Genomic DNA, 26,360 nt, shown 5'->3' on the forward strand with positions numbered 1-26,360 from the left:
ATTTGTTGAAAAGTCAACTCTTTTCCCATTAAATTGCCTTGACACTTTAGCAAAATAATTAATTAATTGAGCATAAATATAAAGGTTTATTTCTGGGGTCTCTATTTTGTGTCGTTGATTTATATGTCTATTCTTAAGCCAATAGCACACTGTCTTGAATATGTAGCTGTATTGCAAGTTTTGAAATTAGGTAGTGTAAGTCCTCTAATTTTGTTCTTTTTCAAAATTATTTTGGCTATTCTCAGTCTTTGATATTTCCATGTGAATTTTAGACTCAGCTTGTCAATTTCTACAAAAAAAAAAAAAATGCCTGCCAGGATTTGAATAAGGCTGGCAGTGAATCTCTAGATCAATTTAGGGAGAATTGCCACATTAACAATAGTGAATCTTCCAATCCCTTGTCTCTTCTTTTATGTAGATCCTCTTTAATTTCTCTCAAAATCTTTTTGCAGTTTTTATTACACAGGTTTTGAATTTTTTGTTAAATTTGTTCCTAAGTAGTTTATTCATTTTATGTTATTGTGAATGAAATTGTTTTTAAAATTTTCTTTTTAGATTATTCTTTGCTTATATATATATATATGTATATATATATATACATATATATACTATTGATTTTTATATATAGATGCTGTATCTTGCAACTTTGCTGAACTTGTTAACTAGTTCTTATAATTTTTAATAGATCGATTACTTAGGATTTTTACATATGGGATCATGTCATCTGTGAATAAAAACAGTTTTACTTCCTCCTTTCCAAACCGTATGTCTTTTATTTCTACCGTCACCTTATTGCACTGCCCCGAACCTTCAATACAATGTTGAATAGAAGTGGTGAGAGCAGACCTCTTTATCTTACTCCTGCCCGATCTTAGGGAGAAAGCATGCAGTCTTTCACCATTAAGTAAGATGTTAGCTGTAGGTTTTTCATAGATACGTCTTTGTCTCTAGTAATATTTCTTCACTTAAAGTCTGCCTTATCTGATATTAATATAGCCACTCCAGCCATCTTGTGGTTACTGTTTACATAGTGTATCTTTTTCATCCTTTTGCTTTCAACCTATTTGTATCTTTGAATTAAAACACCTTTCTTGTATATCTCTTGCAGATAGCGGATAGTTGGAGCTTGCTTTTTTTATCCAGTATAAAAAAAATTGCCTTTTGATTGGAATATTTAACTCATTCACATGTAATGTAACTACTGACATGATTAGATCTACATCTGCCATTTTGCTCTTTGTTTTCTGTATGTCTCATGTCTTTTTTATTCTTTGTTCCTCCCTATGGCCCTCTTTTGTGTTAAACAAATACCTTTCAGCATTACATTTTAATTCCTCTGTTGATTTTTTACCTGTATTTTTTGAAAATTTCTATGGTGGTTCCTCTATGAATTATAAAACATATCTTAAATTATCAATCCATTTCAGTAAAATATGCAGGTTGGCTCTAATATAGCTTTATTTCCTCCCTCCTTTTGCTACTAATGTCTCTATATGTTATAAACACAACAGTGCAATATAATAATTATTTCCTCATACAATCCTATTTTTAATATAAATGAAAAGAAGAAAAGATTTTAAAATATATTTAAACTATATTTAACCACATATTTATATTTCTAGTACTCTTACTAATTTACTCCTGTGGTTTCAAATTACCTTCTGTTGTCATTTCCTTGTAGTCTGAAGGACTTCCTTTAAAATTTTGTATTGGGCATGTCTGATAGATATGAATTCTCCCACTTTTTGTTTATCTGGGAATGTCTTTATTTTGCCATCATTTTTGAGTGACAATTTTACGCCATGTAGAATTCTTGGTGATTTTTTTTTTTTCTCTCATCACTTCGAGTATATCTTCCCCTATGTTTGATGAGAAGTCACTATTAATCTTAACTGTTGTTCCCCTCTATGTGATTAATTATTTTTCTGTTGTTACTTTCAAGATTTGTTTTTCCGCAGTTTTATCATTATGTGTCTCTGTTTTTCTTCAGCCTTTTTTTTTTCTCTGTTCTTTGGATTGGATGATTTTTATTCATTTATCTTAAGTTCAGTGATTTTTTAGCTATTTCAAAGCTGCTGTTGAGCCCATTTAGGGAATTTTTAATTTTAGTTATACTTTTTAACTCTAAAATCCCCACTTGGTTAATTTTTATAGTTTCTATTTCTCTGTTGAGATTCCCTATTTGCTGACTTGCTATTTTCTTTTAATCTTTAAACGTAGTTTCTATTAATTCTTTGATCATACTTATAATAGGTACTTTGAAGTCTTTGCTAAATCCAACACGTAGGCTCACTCAGAGTGAGTTTATATTGACTACTCTTTTTTTTTTTAAGTATAGGTCATGCTTCCCTATTTCTTTGATTGTCTCATAACAGATATAGTACAACCATAAACTAAAAAATGAAAGGAGAATGCTGATAGCATATGCAGAAAATAAGATTTTTAGCTTTTCAGTAATTATAATGATGGTGATATGATTTGATATTGTGAAATGTTTTTGTGTAACAAAATAGAGCAGCTTAATAGTCATGGAATGTTCTACTTCTCTTATCCCCCATGTCCTTGAGAACCAGGATTCTTGGTGTGGGAGAAAGGCAAAATAGATTTAAGATAGAAGGAATCAAGGAAAAACTCTGTAGTCCTGAATTTGTTTTTTTCTAATTTAATTTTTTTAAAGTATAGTTGATTTACAATGTTGTGCCCATCTCTGCTGTATAGCAAAGTGACTCAGTTATACGCATATAGACATTCTTTTTTTTTTTTTTGCGGTACGCGGGCCTCTCACTGTTGTGGCCTGTCCCGCTGCGGAGCACAGGCTCCAGACGCGCAGGCTCAGCGGCCATGGCTCACGGGCGCAGCCGCTCTGCGGCATGTGGTATCTTCCCGGACCGGGGCACGAACCCGTGTCCCCTGCATCGGCAGGTGGACTCTCAATCACTGTGCCACCAGGGAAGCCCCAACATTCTTTTTTTTTAAATATTCTTCTCCATTATGGTTTATCACAGGATATTGAATATAGTTCCTTATGCTGTACTGAAGGACCTTGTTGTTTATACATCCTATGTATAATAGTTTACATCTGCTAATCCCACACTCCCAGTCCTGTCCTCCCCTACCCCTCTCCCCCATGGCAACCACAAGTCTGTTCTCTGTGTCTGTGAGTCTGTTTCTGTTTTGTAGACAGGTTAATTTGTGCCTTATTTTATTTTATTTTATTATTGGAGTATAATTACTTTATAATTGTGCCATATTTTAGATTCCACATATAACTGATAGCATATGGTATATCTTTTTCTGACCTACTTCACTTAGTATCATAATCTCTAGTTGCATCCATGTTACTGCAAATGGCATTATTGCATTCTTTTTTATAGCTGAGTAGTATTCCATTGTATATATATGTACCACATCCTCCTTATCCATTTGTCTATCGATGGACATTTAGGTATTTTCCATGACTTGGCTATTGTGAAATAGTGCTGCTATGAACATAGGGGTGCATGTATCTTTTTGAATTATAGGTTTGTCCCGGTATATGCTCAGGAGTGGGATTGCTGGATCATATGGTAATTCTATTTTTAGTTTTCTGAGGAACCTCCACCTGTTCTCCATAGTGACTGTACCAACTTATAGTCCCACCAACAGTGTAGGAGGGTTCCCTTTTCTCCATACCCTTTCCAGCATTTGTTATTTGTAGTGTAGTCTTCAATTTGAATGACTGAATTGGAAATATCAGTATGAAATCATTAGGTATCTGTGTGTGTGTGTGTCTGTATGTGTATTTGTGTGTGCGTGTGTGTAGATATACACATATATGTTTGTGTGTGTGTGTGTGTGTGTGTGTGTGTGTGTGAGAGAGAGAGAGAGAGAGAGAGAGAGAGAGAGAGAGGAGGTCCTTTAAATAAGTCCTTCAGAGAGACAAGGAGAGGAGAGGAGGTTTGGCTCAGTGACTGACCCAGTAGCAATGACCGTCCCTAGTGCCTAGGTTGTGATCTTGAAGTATCATTTTCCAATTTAAAAAACCTCATTCAGTTCTGGGGTAGGAAATAAATAAGACAAGCCTGTGAAATCTCTACATATCAGATAGCAAGAGAACTATCAAAGATTTCTAGGGCTATGTTTTCTAACATGGAATTCAGGCCATATATGGGACAATTTAAATTTCAAGAAGGATAAAAATTGCAATAGTCTCATCAAATATGTTTAAATTCATGAGTTCTAATTCAGTATCTAACAAAGTAGACAGAAAGAAAGAATCAAATGTTTTTCCTCCATTTACTGTATGAACTGGAAAACCAAATATTAGATGAAGGGAAATACCTCCCTATAAAATTATTCCAGCTAGTAAGTGAAAATGCAGTGAGAGAATTAGAATGTCACCATTTTGTAACTCCCAGTGAATTAACGTATCTAACCATCAAGCATCAAGGGCAGCTAACAGCAGAAAAAGAGCGACAGCTGGACCCAATGTGCCTCCTGATGGAAGAACACACGACTGGCAAAGTCTTGCAAAGGGATTGAACCTGAATGGGTGAAGCCTCAAAATCCAGCTCCCAAATGCAAGAAATACAGGGAAAGGAGGACTATATCCAACTGCATGACTCTGTGGTTTTCCTGTCGAACTGCATGACTGTGTGGTTTTCCAGCCAATGGGAATCTCTACAGGTCAAGCAGTTCAGATTCTTTAACTGATTAATTGTAAGGAAAAGAAAGAGGTAGAAAGGGAACCTGTAGATTAACCGAGATTTTAAAGACTCATCAAGTAAGAAAAAAAAAAATGGGCAAGTGCAGGGATGTATACTTGAGTGATTGAGCTGTAAGGAGTGGAATGAGGCCATGACTAGGAAAGTCAGGGGGGCAGTTACTGTGGTTGGATGGAGAGGCCTGTTAACTGGGATGGGGTGAGTGACAACGATTCTTTTTTTAAACTTGGGTGATAGTTACAAGTGTTTTTGCCTTGTAATAATTTCTCAAGCGATATATTTGTTTTATGTGGCTTTCTGTGTCTATTTTTTATATAACAAAAAGTTAAAAAAAATAGTTGGGGTGGATAGAAGGACACCGAGCAGGGGCAGGGGAAGGATCCCTGCACTGGGGATCCCGGTCCTGGCTCCGCTGCCCGCTCAGCGCTGTTGGGCAGGCCTCTCCCATTCCATCTCTGGGACTCAGTTTCCCTCTCTGTCAGTTGAGGGTAACGAGTCCTGTCTGCTCACTAGGTTGGTGGGAGAACCATCTGGAACAGTGGGCTGGGGGTGGCGTGGGACCAGCTCATGTCACTTCAGAAGAAGTCGATGATGGCGAACATTTACTGAGCAGTGACTGTGGCCTCATGTGATCCTGACAGCAGCCCTGTGACTAGCAGGTGTGTAGCTGGTCTTACCCTGGAAGACCCCGTCTCTGTCCTGAAGCAGCTGAAAGTCTCTTTTTCTTTAAAAATATTTATTTTAGGGCTTCCCTGGTGGCGCAGTGGTTGAGAGTCCTCCGGCCGATGCAGGGGACACGGGTTCATGCCCTGGTCCGGGAGGATCCCACATGCCGCGGAGCGGCTGGGCCCGTGAGCCATGGCCGCTGAGCCTGCGCGTCCGGAGCCTGTGCTCCGCAATGGGAGAGGCCCCAACAGTGAGAGGCCCGCATACCAAAAAAAAAAAAAAAAAAAAAAATTATTTTATTTGTTTATTTGGCTGCGCTGTTGTCTTAGTTGCAGCTCGTGGGCTCCTTAGTTGAGGCTCGCCAGCTCCTCAGTTGCAGCATGCTAACTCCTAGATGCGGCATGCATGTGGGATCCATGCACGGGTTCCCTGACCAGGGATCGAACCCAGGCCCCTATGCATTGGGAACGTGGAGTCCCAACCACTGCGCCACCAGGCGCAGCCGAAAGTTCCCAGCAGCCGAAAGACTTAGGGAGGCTTTCTTGATGAGAGAGAGGACTCATTTGTAATTATCTTGTCAGGGGTCTATTAGTAAATGTCCGCTCTTCTGGATGGCTTAGAAGGGCTTGAAAATAGCTTATTCTGCTGAGCAAATTCAATATTCTCCCCACAGATCATGTTTGCCCTGCTCATGTGCTTAACAAAGCCTCTTTTCTATAGATGGTGCAAAGGTACAGTTGAGCTCACCATCTGAGTGATTGGATGTGAATTCTGACTGGGAAGGGCCACTCTGTGAGGCATATGATGAAAGCATCTGATGTAGAAGCTTGTCCTAACGAATTGTGGACAGACCCGTTTTTATATTACCATCATTTTGTCAATGTTAGTCTCCTTGTCCATCCTGGTCCAGTTCAGAGTTCTCTTTCTGCCGTGAAGGTTAGCCCACGCGGCAGAAATGCTCTGCTGTCCCTTTGTTGTCTGCCGCCACTGGCAGGGGCCATGAATCACAGCCCTTCTTCAGAGCCAAGTGTGTCCCGGTAGGAATTTGGCCTGGCCCTCGCTGTTCCCAGCCTTCCTTGCTTCTCTTCTGCCCTGTCGTGCTTTTGCTTTTGTGTCATGGGAGTTAGTCACAGTTTCCAGACTGTTTGCAGGCTTCTGCATGACAGGGATCATCAACTTTTCTGGGCACTGGAGTCAGACTGGGCCTGGGTTCAAATACCAGCTCTTCTGTCTGTGGGCTGTGTGATGATCACGGGCACGTTACATAATTTCTCTGAGCCTTTGTTTCTTCGTGTCTAAAACTACAGAAGATGCTAAATACCTGTCAGTTGAGAAAAAAATTTTGACCGTAGTATACGATGGAAACCAGTCCTGATGTTGCAGTATCTTCTGCTAAACCAGAGGTACACAAACGTACCAGTGTCTGTCTTTGGCTTTTATCCGGTAACAGTTTATGTGTGGAACAGAGGACCAGGTGGTGGGTGGTGCGAGGGTTAGGGGAGGGTGGGGAATGGGAGGATTACATGATTTTGAGCGCTGGGCCAGCGACTTTACAGGCGTCATCTTATCCAGGCCTCAGGAGCAGGTATTAGTCCCATTTTACAGATGGGGAGGCAGGTACAGCAAGGTGAAGCCTGTTTCCCGGGCTCTTACCCCTCCCGTGGAGGCCCAGCGCCTGGTACTGTTTCCCTTCGCCTTGTTTCCAGATGTCTCACATTCCAGTCTCTGTTCCTCGTCCCATGATCACTCTCAACCTTTGCCCTCTCCTTCTTTTCTATCCCCAACTTACTAATCTTTCCCAGCCTGACTCACAAGAACCTGTGAGGATTCCAGGCGGCACCATGCTGCCTCAAACTGGGCAACACTGCTTTGTTTTCCCCGAGAAAATTCCCGGAGGCTTTTACGTGCCTGCTTCATGGCCAAGGTCCTCCTTTCCCCTCCAAGGGTGCCTGGTCTGGTTTTGAATGGGACCCTCGGGCTGACCTGGCCTGAGCGCTGCCTCCAGAGTTGCTGCCATTCCCCGTCCCCACTCAGCTCTCCTCACCCCTGTCTCTTGCCTGCTTGGCTCCTGCAGGCGTTTGGACCCGTGACTCCTGGACATTTAAAGTCCTATATATATTTTTTTTTTTTTAATTTTATTATTTTATTTTTGGCTGCGTTGGGTCTTCGTTGCTGAGTGCAGGCTTTCTCCAGTTGTGGCGATTGGGGACTACTGTTCATCGCGGTGCGCAGGCTTCTCATTGCGGTGGCTTCTCTTGTTGTGGAGCACGGGCTCTAGGCACACGGGCTCAGTAGCTGTGGCTCTCGGGCTCTAGAGCGCAGGCTCAGTAGTTGCGGAGCACGGGCTTAGCTGCTCCGCGGCATGTGGGATCTTCCTGGCTTGAACCCGTGTCCCCTGCATTGGCAGGCGGATTCTTAAGCACTGCGCCACAGGGAAGTCCCTAAAGTCCTATATATGTTATTTTTAAACTGAGTCCCTTGGATTTTTTCTCACTTGTCATAGCTTTTGAAATATTGTCCCCAGAGGTTGTTCTGGAAATGCAGTTCTGTTTCCCGCTATTGGAATGGAAGTGAACACTGTCCTCTTATCCTTGTATTGAACCTTCAGCTTAAGTACTGTGGTCCATCTGGAAGGACTGCCCCCCCACCTTGATGTCCTCTCTGCCTTTCCCCCTCTCCACAGCCCAAGTGGCTGGATGAACAGGATGGTCAGAAGTCCTTCTAACTATGTGACCCTGCTGCTTAGAATTCATGAATGTTTGAAGCCATATTGTTAGCAGACCATTTCTACCTCCTAGATTGTTTTCCTTCTGCTTTATTACTGACATTTTCAATGAGTATTAGATTGGCCTGGTGCGTATCAGGGTTCCACGTAATAAGCTATGTCTCTTCTTGGAAGCAGGCCGTGGAGCCCTGGCCTCTCTTGCACTCCTCGTGCTACATGTGTGTGTGTCTCCCACCTCGGGCTGGTCTCGAGCAAACACTTCCCTCTGTGGAAGTGAACGATGTCGGTGCTGGGCTTTTCCCTTGTCAGCTTTGGATCAGGCTCTCCTAGAACTTTAGTGGCTAGACCTCCTGGACCACTACTTTGAGCCACTAAACTACCTCTAGTGGCTCAGCCACCCAAGCTCCCATTTTTGAGTTTGGACTGGCCCCTGTTGATTGATTCAGAGCAAACCTGTATTAGCTGAGCCAGAACAAGAAGGACTCAACTGCTAACAGCCTTGGTTCCTCTGCCTCATCTGTGTTGTTGGGCTCTGACCCTTGCCCGGTGGCCTTTGGCGGAGACTCTCTGATCCTCCCCACGGGCACCAGCACTCCTAAGCGATGTCGCCATCCTTTCCTGCGAGAGTGACCACAGGGCCCCAGGAAAGAGCTTTTCACTCTTCCACCTGACATCAGTCGTGTCTTCTGTCATTGTGAGCATGGTAGGCTTTCAGTAAATAGCAGAGTGAATGAATGAATCAGACTGGGGAATATCTTTTTTTTTTTCTTCAAAATTAAATGACTCCAAAGAAGTAAAACAGACTTTCATGTCTGTGCATTGACTGGAAGGTAGATTCCAGAATTCCAGAACCGTTTTGACCAATGGCAGAGTTTTGAGGATGATGGTGATAATCGTGGCGAGTGCTTAAAAAGCACTTACTCCGTGTATGAACTCATTTAATTCCTACAGCCAGTCCATGAGGTGGGTACATGTGTTCTCACCATTTTACAGATGAGGAAACCGAGGCAAGCACTTGCCCAAGGTCAACAACTAGTTAAGTGGAAGAGCTTGGGTCTGAGCCCAGACTGACTCCAGAGTCCGCGTTCTATTTTGCCTCGGTTTGAGGACGTAGATTAGATGCGTACATGGATTTCCAGGTGGGTGCCCTGAAGAGCGAGCCTCACGTGTTAGACGCGCTCTGGTTCGTTTGTTAAAAGTGCTGTCAGATCGAGGAGTCCAGCTCTGCGTCAGGTACTGTGAGGCCTCTCGGGTCACGTTGAGCCTCGTTACGATCCAGGTCTGCGGGAGGAAGCGCGTTTGTTGGCGAGCCCAGCATTGCGTCCCCGGGGTCCTCTCCTCATGCGCAGTGGACACTCGCTGTGTATTGTTTGAATGAGGATTGATATCCTTTGACTCATTTCCAAAGGTTGAAAGGAAGGAGGATGGGAGAGGAGCAGGCCTTTCCGTATCCCGTGTTTCCCCAGAGCCTCGGGGTCGGGATGAGGGGAGAGAATGGGTAGGAGGGTGCGTAGTCCTTCCATCTGAGCCCCTACGGCAGTTTGTCCGGCTGTCATACATCACAGGCAGGACAGTTTGTCTGGCTGTCACATGTCACAGGCGTGAGCAGGCCGGGCCCCGCAGGGCTCCCTGTGCCTCGTCCACCTGTGTCTCTGCTGCCGGGACCCAGCTGCTCCCTGTGCTGTGGCTGCCTGGCCAGCTGACTAGGATGCCTGGTCTGCTGTGCTTTTGTCACGAGGAAGCCCTCGTTGCCAGGGTGGTCCAAAAAATGTTGTTAAGCCTAGTATGACTCTCATTAGGTTTGAAATGAGACTTACGGAAGCTTCGCCCGCTTGTTCAGGTCCCGGCGTGCACGGTTGTCACACCCTCCATTGCTATATCTAGGTTGCAGCTGGCTCGCTCCGGTGATCAGAGAGAGTCCTTTGCTAATGAGGCCAAGGTTGTGGGTTTGATCCCTGGCCCTTGACTACAGCAAGCCATCTGTCTTCACAAATGCATGTCACTGGATCTGAGGCAAAGAGTGTGCACAGAGGGAGAAGCTGGAATCCATTCTGGGAAAAACAGCTCCCTGACAGCCGGCCAGAAGTGGCCTTCCGTACTGTGAAGGATGTCTTTTTCTTCTCCCACTTTCCGGATCTGGAGTTCTGGTTTCGATTCCAGACTCTTTCCACATAGATGGTACTAAGGGTTGTATAAATGAAGGGGAAGCAATTCCCAAGCCTGAGAACGAAGAGAAATTGACCTAGGGATACATGGTATCCCTTTGTGTTTTTCTAGGGTTGTAAGTGCTGACAGTGTCCGGACACTGACAGGGTGGATCTCCTGGTGTGAGAAGGATCTCTTCAGTTGTCCTCTTTGTGATCACAAACATGCTTTTCAGCCAGGAGATGGGGAAGGGGATTTCAGAATGTAAGATTGCCCTCACCCCACAAAAAGCTTGCTGAGGGTCACTGGGTACCTGGTTGGCTCTGTGAGGCAGTTGGGACAAGAAGAGGTGAGTACAAGAGGGCCTGTGCTCTCAAGATGACTGCAGACGTAAATACAAAGGAAAAGCACAGGTTTAGTGCTGTCTACACTCAAAATAGGTACAAACTTGGACTTCCCTGGTGGCGCAGTGGTTGCGAATCCACCTGCCAGTGCAGAGGACACAGGTTTGAGCCCTGGTCCGGGAAGATGCCACATGCCGCAGAGCAACTAAGCCCGTGCGCCACAACTACTGAGCCCGCGCTCTAGCTGCAAGCCACGACTACTGAGCCAGTGTGCCACAACTACTGAGCCAGCGTGCCACAACTGCTGAGCCCACGTGCCACAGCTACTGAAGCCCGTGCACCTAGAGCCCATGCTCCATAACAAGAGAAGCCACCGCACCGCAACGAAGAGTAGCCCCCTCCTGCCCCAACTAGAGAAAGCCCATGTGCAGCAACGAAGACCCAACGCAGCCAAAAATTAAAAAAAAAAAAAAAAAAAAATGTACAAACTTGTTGGCAACACCAGGAGGCATTGTCGTGTCTTCCTGGGGAAGCTCACAAAAGGTTCTCAAAGGTGGCCTTTGACCTGGGTCTTGAAGGATGACTTAGGACTCTTTAAAGAGAGAGAGGAGCATGTGGAAAGGCACCTGGGCAGCAAGGTTTCCCTGAACTGTCTGAAAGGTTTTTTCAAAAGTCTCGAAATCCTCATTATCCACACAACCCTCTAGAAGCTGGCAGGCTGGGCATGCCTGGGTACGTTGCTTGCTACAGGCATGTCCCTGCTCTCCCAGGCACCCATGCTACAAACACGACTGAGGATGTATGAGACATGTTCTGTTTAAAGGGAACTTGCTGTGCTGCCTGCCAGTCCATGTGCGGTGAGAACGAAGGGGGTAAGAAACAGGTAGAAAATGCATCCCCTCGGGGTCGTGGTTCACTCAGCTCACGGTAGTTCTGAATTTCATTCATTCAACACATATTTATTGAGCACTTTCTGGATGCCAACTCTGTTTGAGGGGCTTGGGATATGGCAGTGAGCAAAACAAAGATCTTAGTCCTCAAGGCGCTTATGTTCGTATGGGGGATGTGAAGCCATCCAAGCTTCCTGGTGCTGTCCCGTGTTCACCAGTGTATCCTCAGGGATGAGACTGGAACCCGATATGTAACAGTGCTCAGTAATTATTGAAATAACCTACTGCTTAAGAGATTCAGAAGCGCCAGTTGGTATGAAAGAACATGGAAAAAGCCGAACGATTTCTTAGCTCTAAGAGATCTACTGTGTTGACTTGTTCTAAAATTGATCTTTAGTTACAAAGTTCTCCACCACAGAGAAGGAGAAAAAATACTGAACCTACGCTGGCAGTGGTACCTTTCCCTTGTTACCCAGGAATTTGACATCCAGTATTTTATTCACATCAGAACGTTGAGTTTGCGATGACAATGACAGTTGAGGTTGAATTTGAGTGCATTGGTGGCCTGGGCCAAACTCTGAGGTTAGAAGAGAATATGGAAGGACAGGTTAAGGGAAGAATTGTATTTTTCCACCCTGCTCCCAAGAAGTGAACATAAAAAATATAAAAATAAAATATATTGAGCTTGCGGTTGAAATAGCTGCCCGTCTCCAGGTGAATGGTTCTCCGGCCTCCCAGTTTCTCCCAGCCTCGGTTTTCCATTTGGATTTGGATTTGGGAACTCTGGCTTCCTTCCCATGTACGTTTCCCCCTTGGTTCGATTGTAGGTTTGTACGTCAGAATGTACATTTCAGAGACCAGCCTTCAGAAGTGCTGCTTTCAAGGCCCTAAGGGTCAAGAGGGAGGCCGAGCGCTGGCCAGTCGGTGCCCTCCCCGGGTGTCCTCAGGAAGTCATGCTTCTGCAGTGACCTGAGGACCAGCACACGAGACCTGGAAGGAGGTGGCTCAGGGGGAGGAGGATGAAACCTGATGGAAAAGGGAGGAGAGAAGAAAAAAAGGAAGTATGTCAAGGGGGGGATTAGAATGTGTGCCCGTGAACCGTGGGTGGGCTTTCCTTTGCCTGGGTTTGCACGAGAGCAAGGCTGAGGACGCTGGCCTGGGCTCTCCCTGCTGGGCTGGGGACTGTCGGTGATGTTGGCAGGTTTCGCCTGCCTGTCGGGCTGAACAACCAGCTGGTGCTCGAGGGACTTGTAGGCCCTTTCTCCGTGGTAAGAGCTTAGCAGTTGGGAACCGTTCCCCGTGGAGGGAAGCGCACCCAGCTCAGGAAGCGAGGTGCAGGAGGTGAACCCCAAGCTCTGACAGCTTGCCAGTGCCTGCTGCTTGAATGCTGGCCAGAACCTTCCTTTTAAGAATAGTTTACCATGATGGATTTTGACCTCATTGCACTCTCTAAGTCAAAGGTGTTGAAATGGAGCAAATGACCTCATGTCGAGGGTCTGTGGAAACCCTCAAAACCGGGGCAACTCCTTGTCTCTCTTCTGTTCATTTTGGAGTGGAGTTTTTAAGCAGCGGTTCATTCCAGGTAGTTCATGGGTCTCCACATTTTAAGAATAAACTAAGAGTTTAGAGACATGAAAACAATCATGTGGCTTTTGTTTATTTCCCTCAAATTGGGGTATTTCATAGCCTTTAGAATGTAATTCTTGCAAGTTAATTCCTTTTTTTGTTCCTTTCTATCATGATTATCCATCTAGCTTAAAAATTTTTTTTCTGCTGTCATGGCAACAGTGGAAGTGATTGCTTGAATAAAATTATGTGACTAAAAACATGTATGGATGGTATAAGAGTTGCTGAGAATTGGATGTCTTTGCGCTTAGGATATTTATTTCCTTTTCTGATATTTAAGCTGGGTGATCTCTCCCCTCCAGTCCCCCTCCCTCCTGCCCCGTGGGTGGACAGGCAGCCTCATGGTTGTCCTGACGGTGCCGTTCGACCAGCACAGCCGGAGGCCTTCTGAGACATTCTGCGGTTACTGCAGATCTGCTGTTGACAAGCAGGATTCCTCCCAGCTTCAGGAAGAACTTGGTTCTGAATCCTAAGCTCTTCCCAGAAGTAAACTGGAAGCAGCTTGAGAAAAACTTGAATTTGCCTCAAAGGCAGTGTCAGTGCGTCAGGAATACGCCCTCAGCTGCTACCGGTTTGGCCTCCTGTGCGGCGTCCTCTCGGTCACGGGGACTTCCTGCAGTCGCCACCAGAGGGCCTCGGTCCTGCACGGGAGAAACCACACCTCGGCCTCAGAGGGGAATTGAATTTCTCTACCCGTCAGTTCTCATTTAGGGCAGCTGAGGCCTCACCCTTGGACACCAGGCTGCTTCACCTGGGCCAGCAGATTTTCTTTCCAGTTTTGAACCAGTTCCTAGGAGAATCTCGTTAGCTGGGAGCACTGGAGCGCATCCGACTTGTATTATGTATATATATTAATTTTCATATTAATGATGTAAAACACAGACCTTTCTCGTATGCATATTTTGTTCTTTCTTCTAGAGCTGCACTTCAGCTTGAGGGCTCACATTTCTTTTGTCAGGAAGGTGACGAGGTTGGGTCGAAAGGTCCCAGCTCTCCCTCTCACTGGGTGTGGAGGGCTGAGCAAGCCGTTTCTCTTCTGTGTCCCAGTGGACCAGGTTGTGTCAGATCACTTATAGCTAGACACTTCTGTGCTTGCGTAACTGGATAGGTATCTCACTCTGCAAAGAGGGCCTGGGAGGCATTCCAAATGGCCAGTTCCCATCTGACAGCCTTCCCTGACTTATAACATATAGATTTGATACTGCCTACTGAAGGCTTAATTTCCACCCTGCCAAAACAGCCCTTTAAACCTGGGTCTCCAACTATATTGTCCCAGTCCCACCTTATTTCACACAGTTCAAAACGCCATTCTTTTCTGGAATAAAATGAGACTGCTCTGCCCTGCCCATCCCCTTTTTCAGCTGTAGCTGTTTTCTCCCCACCATGTTACTTAACAGAACCGAGCTTCAGTCCAAAGCAAGTGTACTCTGGTTCCTGTGAACACAGATCCCATAAAAGCAGATGAAGGGGAAAGCAGCAGCGTAGACTGCATGTCCCAGGGCCTGTTACCTAATTTTTATTCACGTCTCCTTTAGTGCTGCCTGGACTGCCAAGCGCAAGCCTCTCTTTTCATGCCACCGTAAAGCTTCTGATCTGGTATCATCTGATATGTGTGGGTGAGAGGAATATGGGAGTATTGACGTATCTGTGCCAATAAACCATTACCTTCAAGTTCTGGGGCTGTTCTTGTGAATCAGCGTCCTGGGATGTCACGTTAGGTATAAGACACGAATTGATAGCCCTTGTGAGTGCTCGTAGCATACAGAACCCACCTTCAGTTTGATTTAATCCCTTTGTGTGATTCAAAATGTCATCCAAGAAGAGAGCTGAATACCTAGAGCATCTGCCACAGACTGCAGAGGCTGGCTCACAGGTCCGCACCGGCTGACCCGCTCTGTGGCTTTTTTGGAAAGCTGAGATGTGTTCTAACGAGCAGGTTATAAATATCACGGGGTTCTGTCGTAGGAGGTGGCGGTGCTCGATGTAAAGGGACCTGCTGGGAAACGCTCCCAGCTGAATGGGTCAGGCACGGCCTTCAGAGGGGGCAGACAGCAAGTGGGGTCTGGGCACGTGGACCGGGATTTACTAACGAATTACTGTCCCTTCACGAAACGTGTCACCCTGCACATCTCTGTGAGGTGTGTGGGCACCAAAATGAGGTATGCTGGCCCCAGTCAGGTGGCGCCGGCCTCCAGCCAGCGCTCACTAACCGTGGGAGGGGCTGTGACCCTCTGCCTCGCTGGGGGCAGGAGGGGCCGATGGGTTTACTGGGCAGTGACGTGTGTTCTCGAAGACACGGAGTGGTTGCTTGGTGGAGCCCCTCATTTTTCATACCTTTTCTCTTTGTCTTGCCTGTAAAGGTTGCAGGTCACAAGAAGCCTTTCCCACGTTGCACACAGTGCCTTGTTGATACTCCTGTACCCCTTTGCCACCCACCTTGCGGTGAAAAGATAGAGTTTTCAGCACCACTCAGCAGAGCAGGAAAACTCCTCAGCCACTGTGAGGTAGAAGATAGACTCTGGAAAGATATCTTGCCTTTTGTTTTTTGCCTCGGATCCGATCTTCCGACATTTATTTTCCCGAGAAAATTGAATTGTGGAAGTTCAAAAGACCACTGATCCTAGGTCAAACTTTTCAGAGTTGAACAAAGAGGGACAGGCATGTGCAGAACGATTGCTTACAGTCTCGCCAACAGCTTTTATGTAGGCAAAATGAATTGAAGTATGTGTATAAAATATCTAACATTAATACACGCCAGACGGAAACCCTGTCCCATTCTGTGTGCGCACAGGAACTTGACGAGAGGGGTCGGGAGATTTAGAGAGATCCTCAGAGCAGTGGAAACGAGGACAACCCAGAACCTGCGAATGGTAAGTGTAACTAATGACTTGGCTGAGGCCCGAGGCACTTCAAGTGCCTCTCTCTCTTTCATACGTGTATTATAAATAATACATTATATATCATAACATACTATGTAATATAGATATTATACATTATAAATTATATCTCAGTGAAGCATATATATATATACACATATATATATGTATATATATATATACATCATACGTTCACCCAAACTCATTAGATTTTAGTAGCCACAGAATTGTTCAGCCATCGCTAATATTGAATTTCAGAGCATTCTCATCACTCCCCCAAAATCTCCATGCCCATCACTAGTCAATCCCCATTCTTCCCTTTCCCCAGCTTCCGACAGCCACTAATTTACTTCCTGTTTCTATGGTTTGCCTATTCTGGACATTTCATATAAGTGGCATTATACAGTATGTGGTCTTTTTTGTGACGGGCTTCCTTTACTTAGCATAACGTTTTCAAGGTTCATTCACGTTATACCATGTATCCGTCTTTCGTTCCTTTTCGTCGCACCATGATATTCCATCGTATGCATAGACCACATTTTTGTTTGTTCAGTCATCAGTCAGTAGACATTTTTTGTTTCCACTTTTCAGCTTTTATGAATAATGCTGCTACAAACATTCTCATGCAAGTTTTTATGTGTATATATGTGTTCATTTTTCTTGAGTAGATACCTAGGAGTGGAATTGCTGGGTCACATGGTAACTCTACATTTAGCATTTGGAGGAATTGCCAAACTATTTGTCAGATCGGCTGCAGCATTTTACATTCTCACCAGAAATGATGAGGGTTCCGGTTTTTCCATATCCTCAACAACACATGTTTCTTATCTTCTTCTTTAGTTCTGGCCATCCTAGTGGGTGTGAAGTGCTGTCTCATTGTGGTTTTGATTTACACTCCCCGATGGCTAATGATGTTGAGCATCTTTTCAGTTGCTTCTTGGGAATGCTCTCTCTTGAAACAAAAAATGCATCCTGTATAGCAGTTAGAAGGCATACCCTCCTGATGCCAGTGCGGTGAAGGGTTAGTTGTAGGCTGCTGATTCATACCAAAACCCAGACAGAGCAAAGCAGATTAGATCCTGAGGAGAACCTAGCTGTTGGACTCACTATATGGACCATAAAACCCAGAAATAGAAAAGCTAGTTAAATAAACTGGTTGATCAGCAGCTTGGCTCTCCTGTTGACTTGAGTTCTCTCTCTTTCCTTTTAAACCTTTCACCTTCCTGTCTGGGAGGCTCATTAATTATACCTCCACAGTTTACCCTTCAGAGCCAGAGTCATCGAGTGTTTGGGTGAGGCTTGGTGCTCGTGGAAGCTAAGAAGCGCCCCAGGCCCCAGCCGATGTGGCAGCCCCACTAAGACCGCAGTGTCCTTGGTCTCGTCATCCATGCTGTTGTCCTCCCATTGTCATGAGTCCTTTAAATGCTGTGGGACAGTGCTCAGTTGGGCAAGGCTAGAGATTCCTGTCCTGGGAAATGAGGCTGTATCTTCATGCTAAGGATGTGGACATACAACTCACTGGCCCAGATGGCTAAGCCATAGGCTTTCCTAGAATTATGGGAGGTGAGACAAGACGGGCGACTTCACGCACACCCCGCACCAAGAACTCACGTGGTCTTCGATATCTACCTATGTATTATATGATTTACGGGTGCCCTCAGAAGTTCAAACAAAACATTTTGATCTTCACAGTCCTTTAAGGGAAAAAACCCTGCAAAAATATGGTTAGGGCTTCCCTGGTGGCGCAGTGGTTGAGAGTCTGCCTGCCGATGCAGGGGACGCGGGTTCGTGCCCCGGTCCGGGAAGATCCCACATGCCACGGAGCGGCTGGGCCCGTGAGCCATGGCCGCTGAGCCTGCGCGTCCGGAGCCTGTGCTCCACGATGGGAGAGGCCGCGACAGTGAGAGGCCCGCGTACCGCAAAAAAAAAAAAATATGGATAAAATTTATTGCTATCTATCTTTTCTCTCAAACTGACCTACTCCCAACATTCCATAAAACTTCTGAACTGGTCAGCATGAATAGCTTCTTCTAAGATTTGGAAGCACAATGAAAGTAACTGGTTATATTGGCAAGTGTTCTTATAATTGTTTTAAAAGCACATTTAAAATGCCAATCTTTTGGGCTTCCCTGGTGACTCAGGGGTTAAGAATCTGCCTGCCGATGCAGGAGCACGGGTTCAAGCCCTGGTCCGGGAAGATCCCACATGCCGCGGAGCATCTAAGCCCGTGCACCACAACTACCAAGCCCGCACTCCAGAGCCCGCGAGCCACAACTACTGAAGCCCGCATGCCTAGAGCCTGTGCACTGCAACAAGAGAAGCCACCGCAATGGGAAGCCCACGCACCGCGACAAAGAGTAGCCCCCGCGCGCTACAACTAGAGAAAGCCTGCGCAAAGCAACGAAGACCCAAAGGAGCCATAAATAAATAAATAAATAAATAAATAAATAAAAATTTTAAAAATGCCAATCTTTCAAAATTGCTTATAGACTCTCAAAAAATATATATTTTGTTAAGGAGATAAGGGGTGTTTCCTCGTTAGAAGGTTGAGTGCATGCACTGCACTGTGAGAATCTGCTTGCTGCTTACTCCAATATTTATCAAAATTAGAGAATATCTTCCATTATTGTCTAAGGTTTATGATTTTCAAACCAATGTGTTTTAACTTATAAAAATTCTGTGAGGTAGGATTCTGACTAGAGATGTTAGGAAGGAAGACAGTTTTCTTCTTCTTTTTTCTTTTTTTTTCCTTTTTTCTGAGAAGCCCCGTGAAGAGGCTTCTAAAGAAAGCCTGTGTAGCTAAAGCTGCCCCTGGGCACGTTCAACTGTTACTGACTGGTTAGTGTTAATGTAAGCGGGGGAGTCACTCCCCACTCAATGTCACACTTGAGTTGCAAGTACACCTTTGGTCTTGGTGGATGGTTCTCAAGTGACCTAAGTTAAACCGTTTCTAATCCCTTGAGTGCTTAACGAAAGGTGTGCATCAGAACCATCTGAGGAACTTTGAGCAAATACACATCCCTGTATCTGACCTCAGGAATGCCAACTGAGTCCGTCTGCGGCAGGGCCTGAAAATCCGTATTTTCCAGTTTCCACAAGTGAGTCTTTGCCCACTCTAGTTGAGAAGCATTTCCTGGGAAGTCTACACTGGTGCTTGGTTTCCGGTGGACATCAGGACACTTCTCCAGCTATTGCCACTCATAAGACAGTGTTTCTATCAGCCTTAATTGCTGTATGATTCTTTTTAGATTAGCTGATAATTACAAATTTATGATATCCTTATGAGATGAAAAAGTTGCTTTGTAAACTCTGGTGTGAGACCATAGCAGAGAAGGATTTAAAAGTACATTCACAGCAGCCCCATTTCTAGATAAGTACTCCAAATAATTGAAAGCAGGTGTTCAAATCAAAACTTGTATATGAATGTTCATAGCAGCATTATTGACAATAGCCAAAAGACGGAAACAATCCAAATGTCTACCAACTGATGATTGAATAAGCAAAATGTGGTCTAGCCATACAATGGAATATCATTCAGCTATAAAAAGGAATGAAGTACTGATTCATGCTAACACATGGATGAACCTTGAAAACATTATGCTAAGTAAGAGAAGCCAGACACAAAAAGACCACATATTATATGATTCCATTTATGTGAAAGGTCCAGAAGAGGCAAACCTATAGTGACAGAAAGCAGATTAGCTGTTCCCAGGGGGTGGAAGGAGGGAGAATGGAGAGTGACTTCTTAGAGGGTATGGGGTTTCCTTTTAGGGTAAAGAATGTTCTGGAACTAGAGTGGTCATGGTTGTACAACATGGTGAATGTGCTAAGTGCCATTGGACTGTACACTTTAAAATGGTTAACGTGGTGAATTTTATGTTATGTGAATTTTATCACAATTTAAAATCACATACAAAAAAGTGCATTTAATGACCCAGTTTGTACAAAGAAGTTCAAGTCTTCTTCCAGACCAGCTTCTCTCCTTTCCTTCCTTTAATTCTAAATGTATTTGAAATGTATCTGGTAGCTACCAACAATTTTTAGACATTTAAACCGCAAGCTAAATATAACCGGAGTATAAAACATAAAAGGTATCATAGATATTGGTGATCTTGCTGATAATTTCTCATATTTAATCTCCTTTTCTGAACTTCATTTGAGATTTCAGTGAACACAGCCAACATCCTTCCTAATCGGTAATGCATGACGAGGTGATGCCTTTAAAATGTGCAATCACATAACCTCATTTTAAAAATCTCTCCGGAAGGTTAATACGTTGAGGGAAAATGAGATCTAGCGTGAGCTATCCAGCAGTAGACAAGCAAACTGTTTTGAGGGCAGAGACTTTTACAACCTTAGAATCCCTCCATGGCAGATACATCCAGAAAGTGAAGTTCTTTGTTCATTTTTCTCCTTTAACGTTTTTTTCTCAGCTATAGTGAGTGGAGGTTATTTTTGCTAGTTGGCGCTTCCAGCAGAAGTCATTAGCTTATATGACTGCAGTGAGATCAAAATGAGGCTGTAATGGAAGGTTTAAGAAAACAGTTCAGGAACTGTTTAGGTCCTAAAAATCGTGCTCTTATGAGATCTTTACAGATGGCTCAGTTGGGGATGATAGGAGTGCATTTAATTTCACATTTTTGTAGACATTTAAAGCTAGTGGGTCTTACTTGGGAATAATGAAGAAAATTTGCCTTTACCCAGTGGCTATCAGAAACCACTAAGCTAGTGATTTGGTTGCATTTAAGATTCCTTGTGGTGTTTTAAGAGATTTCACATGGATGAAAGCCTAGCAAAGTTCTGTTCTGGAAAATATTTATTTAAAAAGGCTCATTGTCAGGGAAGATCAGCATTCTTTGTCTGCATCTTCCAAAGAATGCTAAAACCTTGTGGAAAAATCTGCTGGTTGAAGTTGTCTTTGGCCACCTCTGGCTGATTGTGAGGTGGCCTGGACCACCCTGAGATGCAGTGCTTCTATCTTCGGAGGGATTTTTTTTTTTTTTTTACTTCTCTTCTTTGTCACTGGAAGATTATGAGGTAAGTTAACTGATATGCATCAGTTAACAAAGTACTTCTTAGTAGCTGCCACATCTCCCTCCCCCATACATCGTACGTGATGCTGTTCTAGGCAGTGGAGCTATAGAGTTTGGAAAAACATAGTAATCTGCACCTAACTTAGAAGAACAAGATCTGGATATTTCTGGGTTTTCACAGTAGGAAAGGAGATCCCTACCCAGCTTTAAAAAAACGGTCTTCTGGATCAGTAGCCACCGTCACTTCGCCAGTTCTCCACTTTGCTCAAGGCCAGTGGGAACCTTTGGGCTGAAGGGCCAGGATGCAGTAAGAACGGGGCCTCAGGTACTGAGTCGCAGAGTGGGGCTGTGAGGGACTTGCCCTTGGCACTCCGAAGAAGGAAGACATTCTAAAAATCTGCACCGAACATCATCTTATCATCAACGAAGAGATTTTTTTCAGGGATTACATCATGTAGGTTGAGTACTGGCTTTCTGCCAAGGTTGGGCTTTGGCAGGCCTCGGTTGGGAGGTGATGAAAATATTTGCAGTTCACCTATTATTTATAAGAGCTTTTGGAAAAGCGCTTAACTAAAAGTTTCAGTTGTTTCCGGTATAAAACATGTTTAGTGTTCCAGAGTATAACAGAGGCAGGGCAGCATTTGAAGGGCATAAACTTATTTTTTTTTTAATCTTTCAAATATCTTAGTGTATCATTTTTTCTTTTCTTTTTTTGTCATCAACTGATATAATTTTCATCATAGGAGTAGACATTTTTAATTATGAGTCTTGGAACAGTGATGACAAAGTGATGACTAACACGTATTTATTAAATGAGCGAATGAATGAATGAATGATACAAAATAGATTCATGGCTGTGCCTTTGCTCCTTTGTGTCCCCAGACAATAGCCAGGCAGCTGGCGGAGATCTTGCTGCGGGGTATGTGTGAGCAGAGCTACTGGAACCCTCTGGAGAACCCACCATGCCAGTCACCTCTGGACGATCCTCTCCGGAAAGGAGCAAACACAAAAACCTACACCCTCACGCGGAAAGCCCGTGTCTACTCAGGAGAGAAGTATGGGAGTTGGTGTCCTCATCTGTAGGTTAGGGGATGGGAGGGAAACTTCAGGAAAATGTAAGGATTGAATAGAAGTTCAAGGGTAGATTTTCTACCAGTTTAATAAAGATAGCTCTTTACTCTTCATAGTTTCAGCAAATATCCATGCATGCGTGGGGACGTTTTGAGTAGGAAAATGCTCTCATCTAGTGCTTGGCTGCCATTCTCAGCCTTCACTGTTGGTCTTTGGGATTTTCATGTCGTTTATTATAAGAACCGCAGAACCATACAGCAGTCAGTGACAAAGCTATTAGTAAGCCAGAGTTGACTTTTCTTTACTTTTCCTCAGCAATTCCTTGATCCTTTTGTTTAAAAGCTTGTTTTAAACTGAATTAGCTGTAAGAAGAAGGCGAATTTGATAATTTACATGTGATTGGAAGGTGATGTCTCTTTAGAATGTTTTAATTGGTTTAAGTTTCGGATTGGGAACTTGATCACCTTTGAGGAAAATGGGCTAGGGAAACACTCCGGTCTCAGCCTGGGATTTCCCCAGGTCCGGGAAGGAGGAGGTGGGAGGGAGAGAGACCACAAGAAGGCGGGAAACGGGAACAGGGGTTGACTCATTCCTCCCCTCAAAGCTTTCCTTCCCGTCTTTGTTCCTACAAGGACAAGGCATGATGGCTTTTCAGAACCTCTCCATGAAGCAAAGGGGAACGTGTAAGAATAAATACGGAAACCTTCTTTAGTCATTACAAATTGGAAAAATGGCTGAAAGACCGCAGGCTGCTGCTTCTGAGGCCCCAGAAAGCACTGACAGACATGGGGTGATTAGATAGTTATTATGTGTGTGACTTCTGAACGCAATGCCGCATTTTACAAGGGGCAGCATTTCTCAGGGTAACTGCCTCTTAATCCTCTTAAATTGACCCTGGCATTTGTCTCCCTCCTCATCTTGTTCAATTTGCATTTCTTATATGGATTCAGACTACTGAGCATTTTCTTAACTTTTCCCTGCGTTTACTCCTTAGTACTTATCTGGATTCATAGAACATCTGTTCTAGCAATTCTCAAACTCTCACTTTTAAAATGCTGACCCCTCATTATGAACTGTTTAGCAGCAGGATTGGGGTTCTTTTTTAGGTGATATTTAAATCTTAAAAATAGACCCTAGATTTTTCTTCTGCTTCAGATGCTTCTTAGTAGCCAAAGTGCCGGTATATTGAAGAATCTAATTCTTGTTCCCTCCCCCAATCAAGTTTGACACATGGATGAAGCCCTGTGTCTCTCTGGGTGCGATTCCAGTGTGGCCTCACCCCTTGAAGGCAGAGAAGCTCACAGTGCTGGCCACTTCTCCCTTATTTCCTAAACCACTCAGCCTCTGTCACTCTTTTAACATCCGTTTCCCCATCTGTACAAGGAGAATCATGGAGGCAAAATGCAGATCTAGTTAAATGAAGTTATTAGTTAAAGGGAAGATTCCCATGTGACAGGTTACTGAGACACAAGTTTCATTTCACACAAATACACACATTTTTTTAAACTGTTTCACTGAGATATAATTCACATACTATATAATTCATTCATTTAAAGTGTACAATTCACATTAGTATAGCTTTTAATATAGTCACATAGCCCATCACTACAGTCAAATTTAGAATACTTTCACTACCCCCAAAATAAACCTAGCACCCCTTAGCTGTCACCCGCCATCCCCCAAACACTTGTATTTTCACATGAATTTTAGGATCATTTTGTCTATTTCTGCAAAAAAAAAAAAAAAAAAAAGGCAACTGGAATTTTGTAGGAATTGCATTTAATCTGTAGCTCAATTGGAGGAGTATTGCCATCTTGACAATATTAAGTCTTCTGATCCATGAACATGGGATATCTTTCCATTTATTTAGGTTTTCTTTAACTTTTTTCAGCAACAATTTGTAGTTTTCAGGGTATAAGGTTTGCACTTTTTTTTTTTTTTTTTTCGTGGTACACGGGCCTCTCACTGTTGTGGCCTCTCCCATTGCGGAGCACAGGCTCCGCACGCACAGGCTCAGCGGCCATGGCTCATGGGCCCAGCCGCTCCGCGGCATGTGGGATCTTCCCGGACTGGGGCACGAACCCGTGTCCCCTGCATCGGCAGGCGGACTCTCAACCACTGTGCCACCAGGGAAGCCCTGCACTTCTTTTGTTAAACTTATTCTTAAGGGTGTTTTGGTGTGTGTGCTATTCTTTTTGATACTATCACAAATGGAATTGTTATTATTAATTTCATTTGGGGGCTGTTCATTGCAAGTATATAGAAGTAAAATTGGTTTTCTATATTGATCTTGTATACTGAAGTCTTGCTGAGCTTGTTTATTAGTTCTAATAGTTTTTTTTAGATTCTTTAGGATTTTCTATATACAAGATCATGTCATCTGCAAATATAGTTTTACTTCTTCCTAACATAGATGGCTTTTATTTCATTTTCTTTCCTAATTGCCCTGGGTAGAACCTCCAGTACAATGTTGAATGGAAGTGGCAAGAGAGGACAACTTTGTTTTATTCCTGATCTTAGGAAGGGGAAAACATCCAGTCTTTCACTATTAAGTATGATGTTAGCTGTGGGTTTTCATAGATGCCCGTTATCAGGTTGAGGAAAGTCCCTTCTATTACTAGTTTGTTGAGTATATTTTTTTGTGAAAAGGTTTTGAATTTGTCAAATGCTTTTTCTGTATCTACTGAGATGATCATCTGGCTTTTGTCCTTTATTCTATTGATGTGATGTATTACATTAATTGATTTTCAGATATGAAGCCAACCTTGCATTCCTAGGTGAATCCCACTAGGTATATAATCCTTATTTATTACTGAGTTTGATTTACTAGTATTTTGTTGAGGATTTTTGCATCAATAGTCATAAAATAATTGATCTATAGTTTTCTTTTCTCATGATGTCTTTTTGGTATGTCTAATTTTGGTATGAGGATAATACTAGCCTCGTAGAATGAGTGGGAAATATTCCTTCCTCTTCTATTTTTGGAAAGAGTTTATGGAGAATTATTATTAATTCTTCTTTAAATGTTTGGTAGAATTCACCAGTGAAGCCATCTGCTCGTGGGCTTTTCTTTGTGGGAATGTTTTTGATTACTAATCCACTCCCTTTACTTGTTACAGAGCTATTAAGATTTTCTATTTCTTCAGTTTTGGTAGTTTGTGTCTTTCTAGAAATTTGTCCATTTCATCTAAGTTACCTAATTTGCTGAGTACAGTTGTTCATAGTATTCACGTACACACACACACACACACACACACACACACACACACACACACACATATAATTTCTATAAGATTGGTAGTCATGTACCCTCTTCCATTTCTCATTTCTCCTTTTAGTAATTTGAGTCTTCTCTTTCTTTTCTGGGTCAGTCTACCGAAAAAGTTTGTCAAGTCTTATTGATCTTTTTGAAGAATTAACTTTCAGTTTTGTTGATTTTTCTCTATTGTGTTTCTATTTCTCTAGTTAGTTAATCTCTGTGCCAATCTTTCTTCCTTCAGTTATCACCATCAGCTTTTAGCTTTCTAGTTTTGCATGTTCATACCCTTACTTCTGATTTATTAGTAAAGAGAGAAAAATCTGCTTGGGGCTTCCTTATTAACAAGACAGGACTCTCCAATCAAGCAATTTTGTGGCAAAAAGATGTTATCACCAGTTCAGTTATGTGAGTTGGGAGGTAAAAAGGGGGAATCCATAGATGATGTTTAAATCTCATTTTGGCCGGTGGTCCCTCCTCTCTCCCCTCTTATGAGGAACATGAGCACAAAGCAAACTTGATGTGCCATAGATCCTTCCAGCTCCAGCAAACCACACGGACCATTCAGGACCATTGGTCATGATGGACCATTACTGAAAAATAACCTCTGCCAGAAAACTCCCCTCCCTGTCACTGCAACCTGGATGTGAAGTGGGTACAGGATGCTCATCCTCTCTCCGTCTTAAATGTTGAAAGGAAATCAAATGCTGATAATCCAAGATAAAAAAAGAGAGGAAGAATCACATGCCATAGGCCTCCTTACTTCCTTTCTTCTAGATCTTTCTATGAAGAATTTTATTGACTTTTGTTTACTTATTTTTTAAGTAAGCTTTTTACTGGCACATAATATACATTGCGAAAAATACACGAACCAAAAGTAGAAAACTTGACGAATTTTCACTAAGTGAACACATGCAAGTAATTTAGCATCCTGGTCAAGAACTAGACATGGCCAGAACCCTAGAAGGGCTCTCTGTACCCTCCCCCAGTTACTGCTCCCTGCCCAAGGGTAACCCTATCCTGAC

At 43.5% G+C, this 26,360-nt stretch overlaps 1 protein-coding gene across 11 annotated transcripts in view; it reads left to right on the top strand.

The window, feature by feature from the left end:
* TTC7B (tetratricopeptide repeat domain 7B) overlaps nucleotides 1–26,360 on the top strand; it is a 237,783-nt gene that overhangs the window by 88,965 nt on the left and 122,458 nt on the right. For 8 of the 11 annotated variants that reach the window (XM_073800124.1, XM_033850722.2, XM_033850723.2 and 5 more), the window contains 2 exons: nucleotides 15,891–15,969; nucleotides 21,891–22,063. In XM_073800124.1, coding sequence (XP_073656225.1) covers nucleotides 15,891–15,969; nucleotides 21,891–22,063 — 252 coding nt within the window. Of the gene's footprint in view, nucleotides 1–4,770; nucleotides 4,902–15,890; nucleotides 15,970–21,890; nucleotides 22,064–26,360 lie in introns of those variants that run through there. The other 3 variants (XM_033850731.2, XM_033850726.2, XM_073800122.1) reach the window with 3 other exon arrangements.

The sequence above is a fragment of the Tursiops truncatus genome, chromosome 2 (assembly GCF_011762595.2).
Source record: "Tursiops truncatus isolate mTurTru1 chromosome 2, mTurTru1.mat.Y, whole genome shotgun sequence".
Classification (NCBI taxonomy): domain Eukaryota; kingdom Metazoa; phylum Chordata; class Mammalia; order Artiodactyla; family Delphinidae; genus Tursiops; species Tursiops truncatus.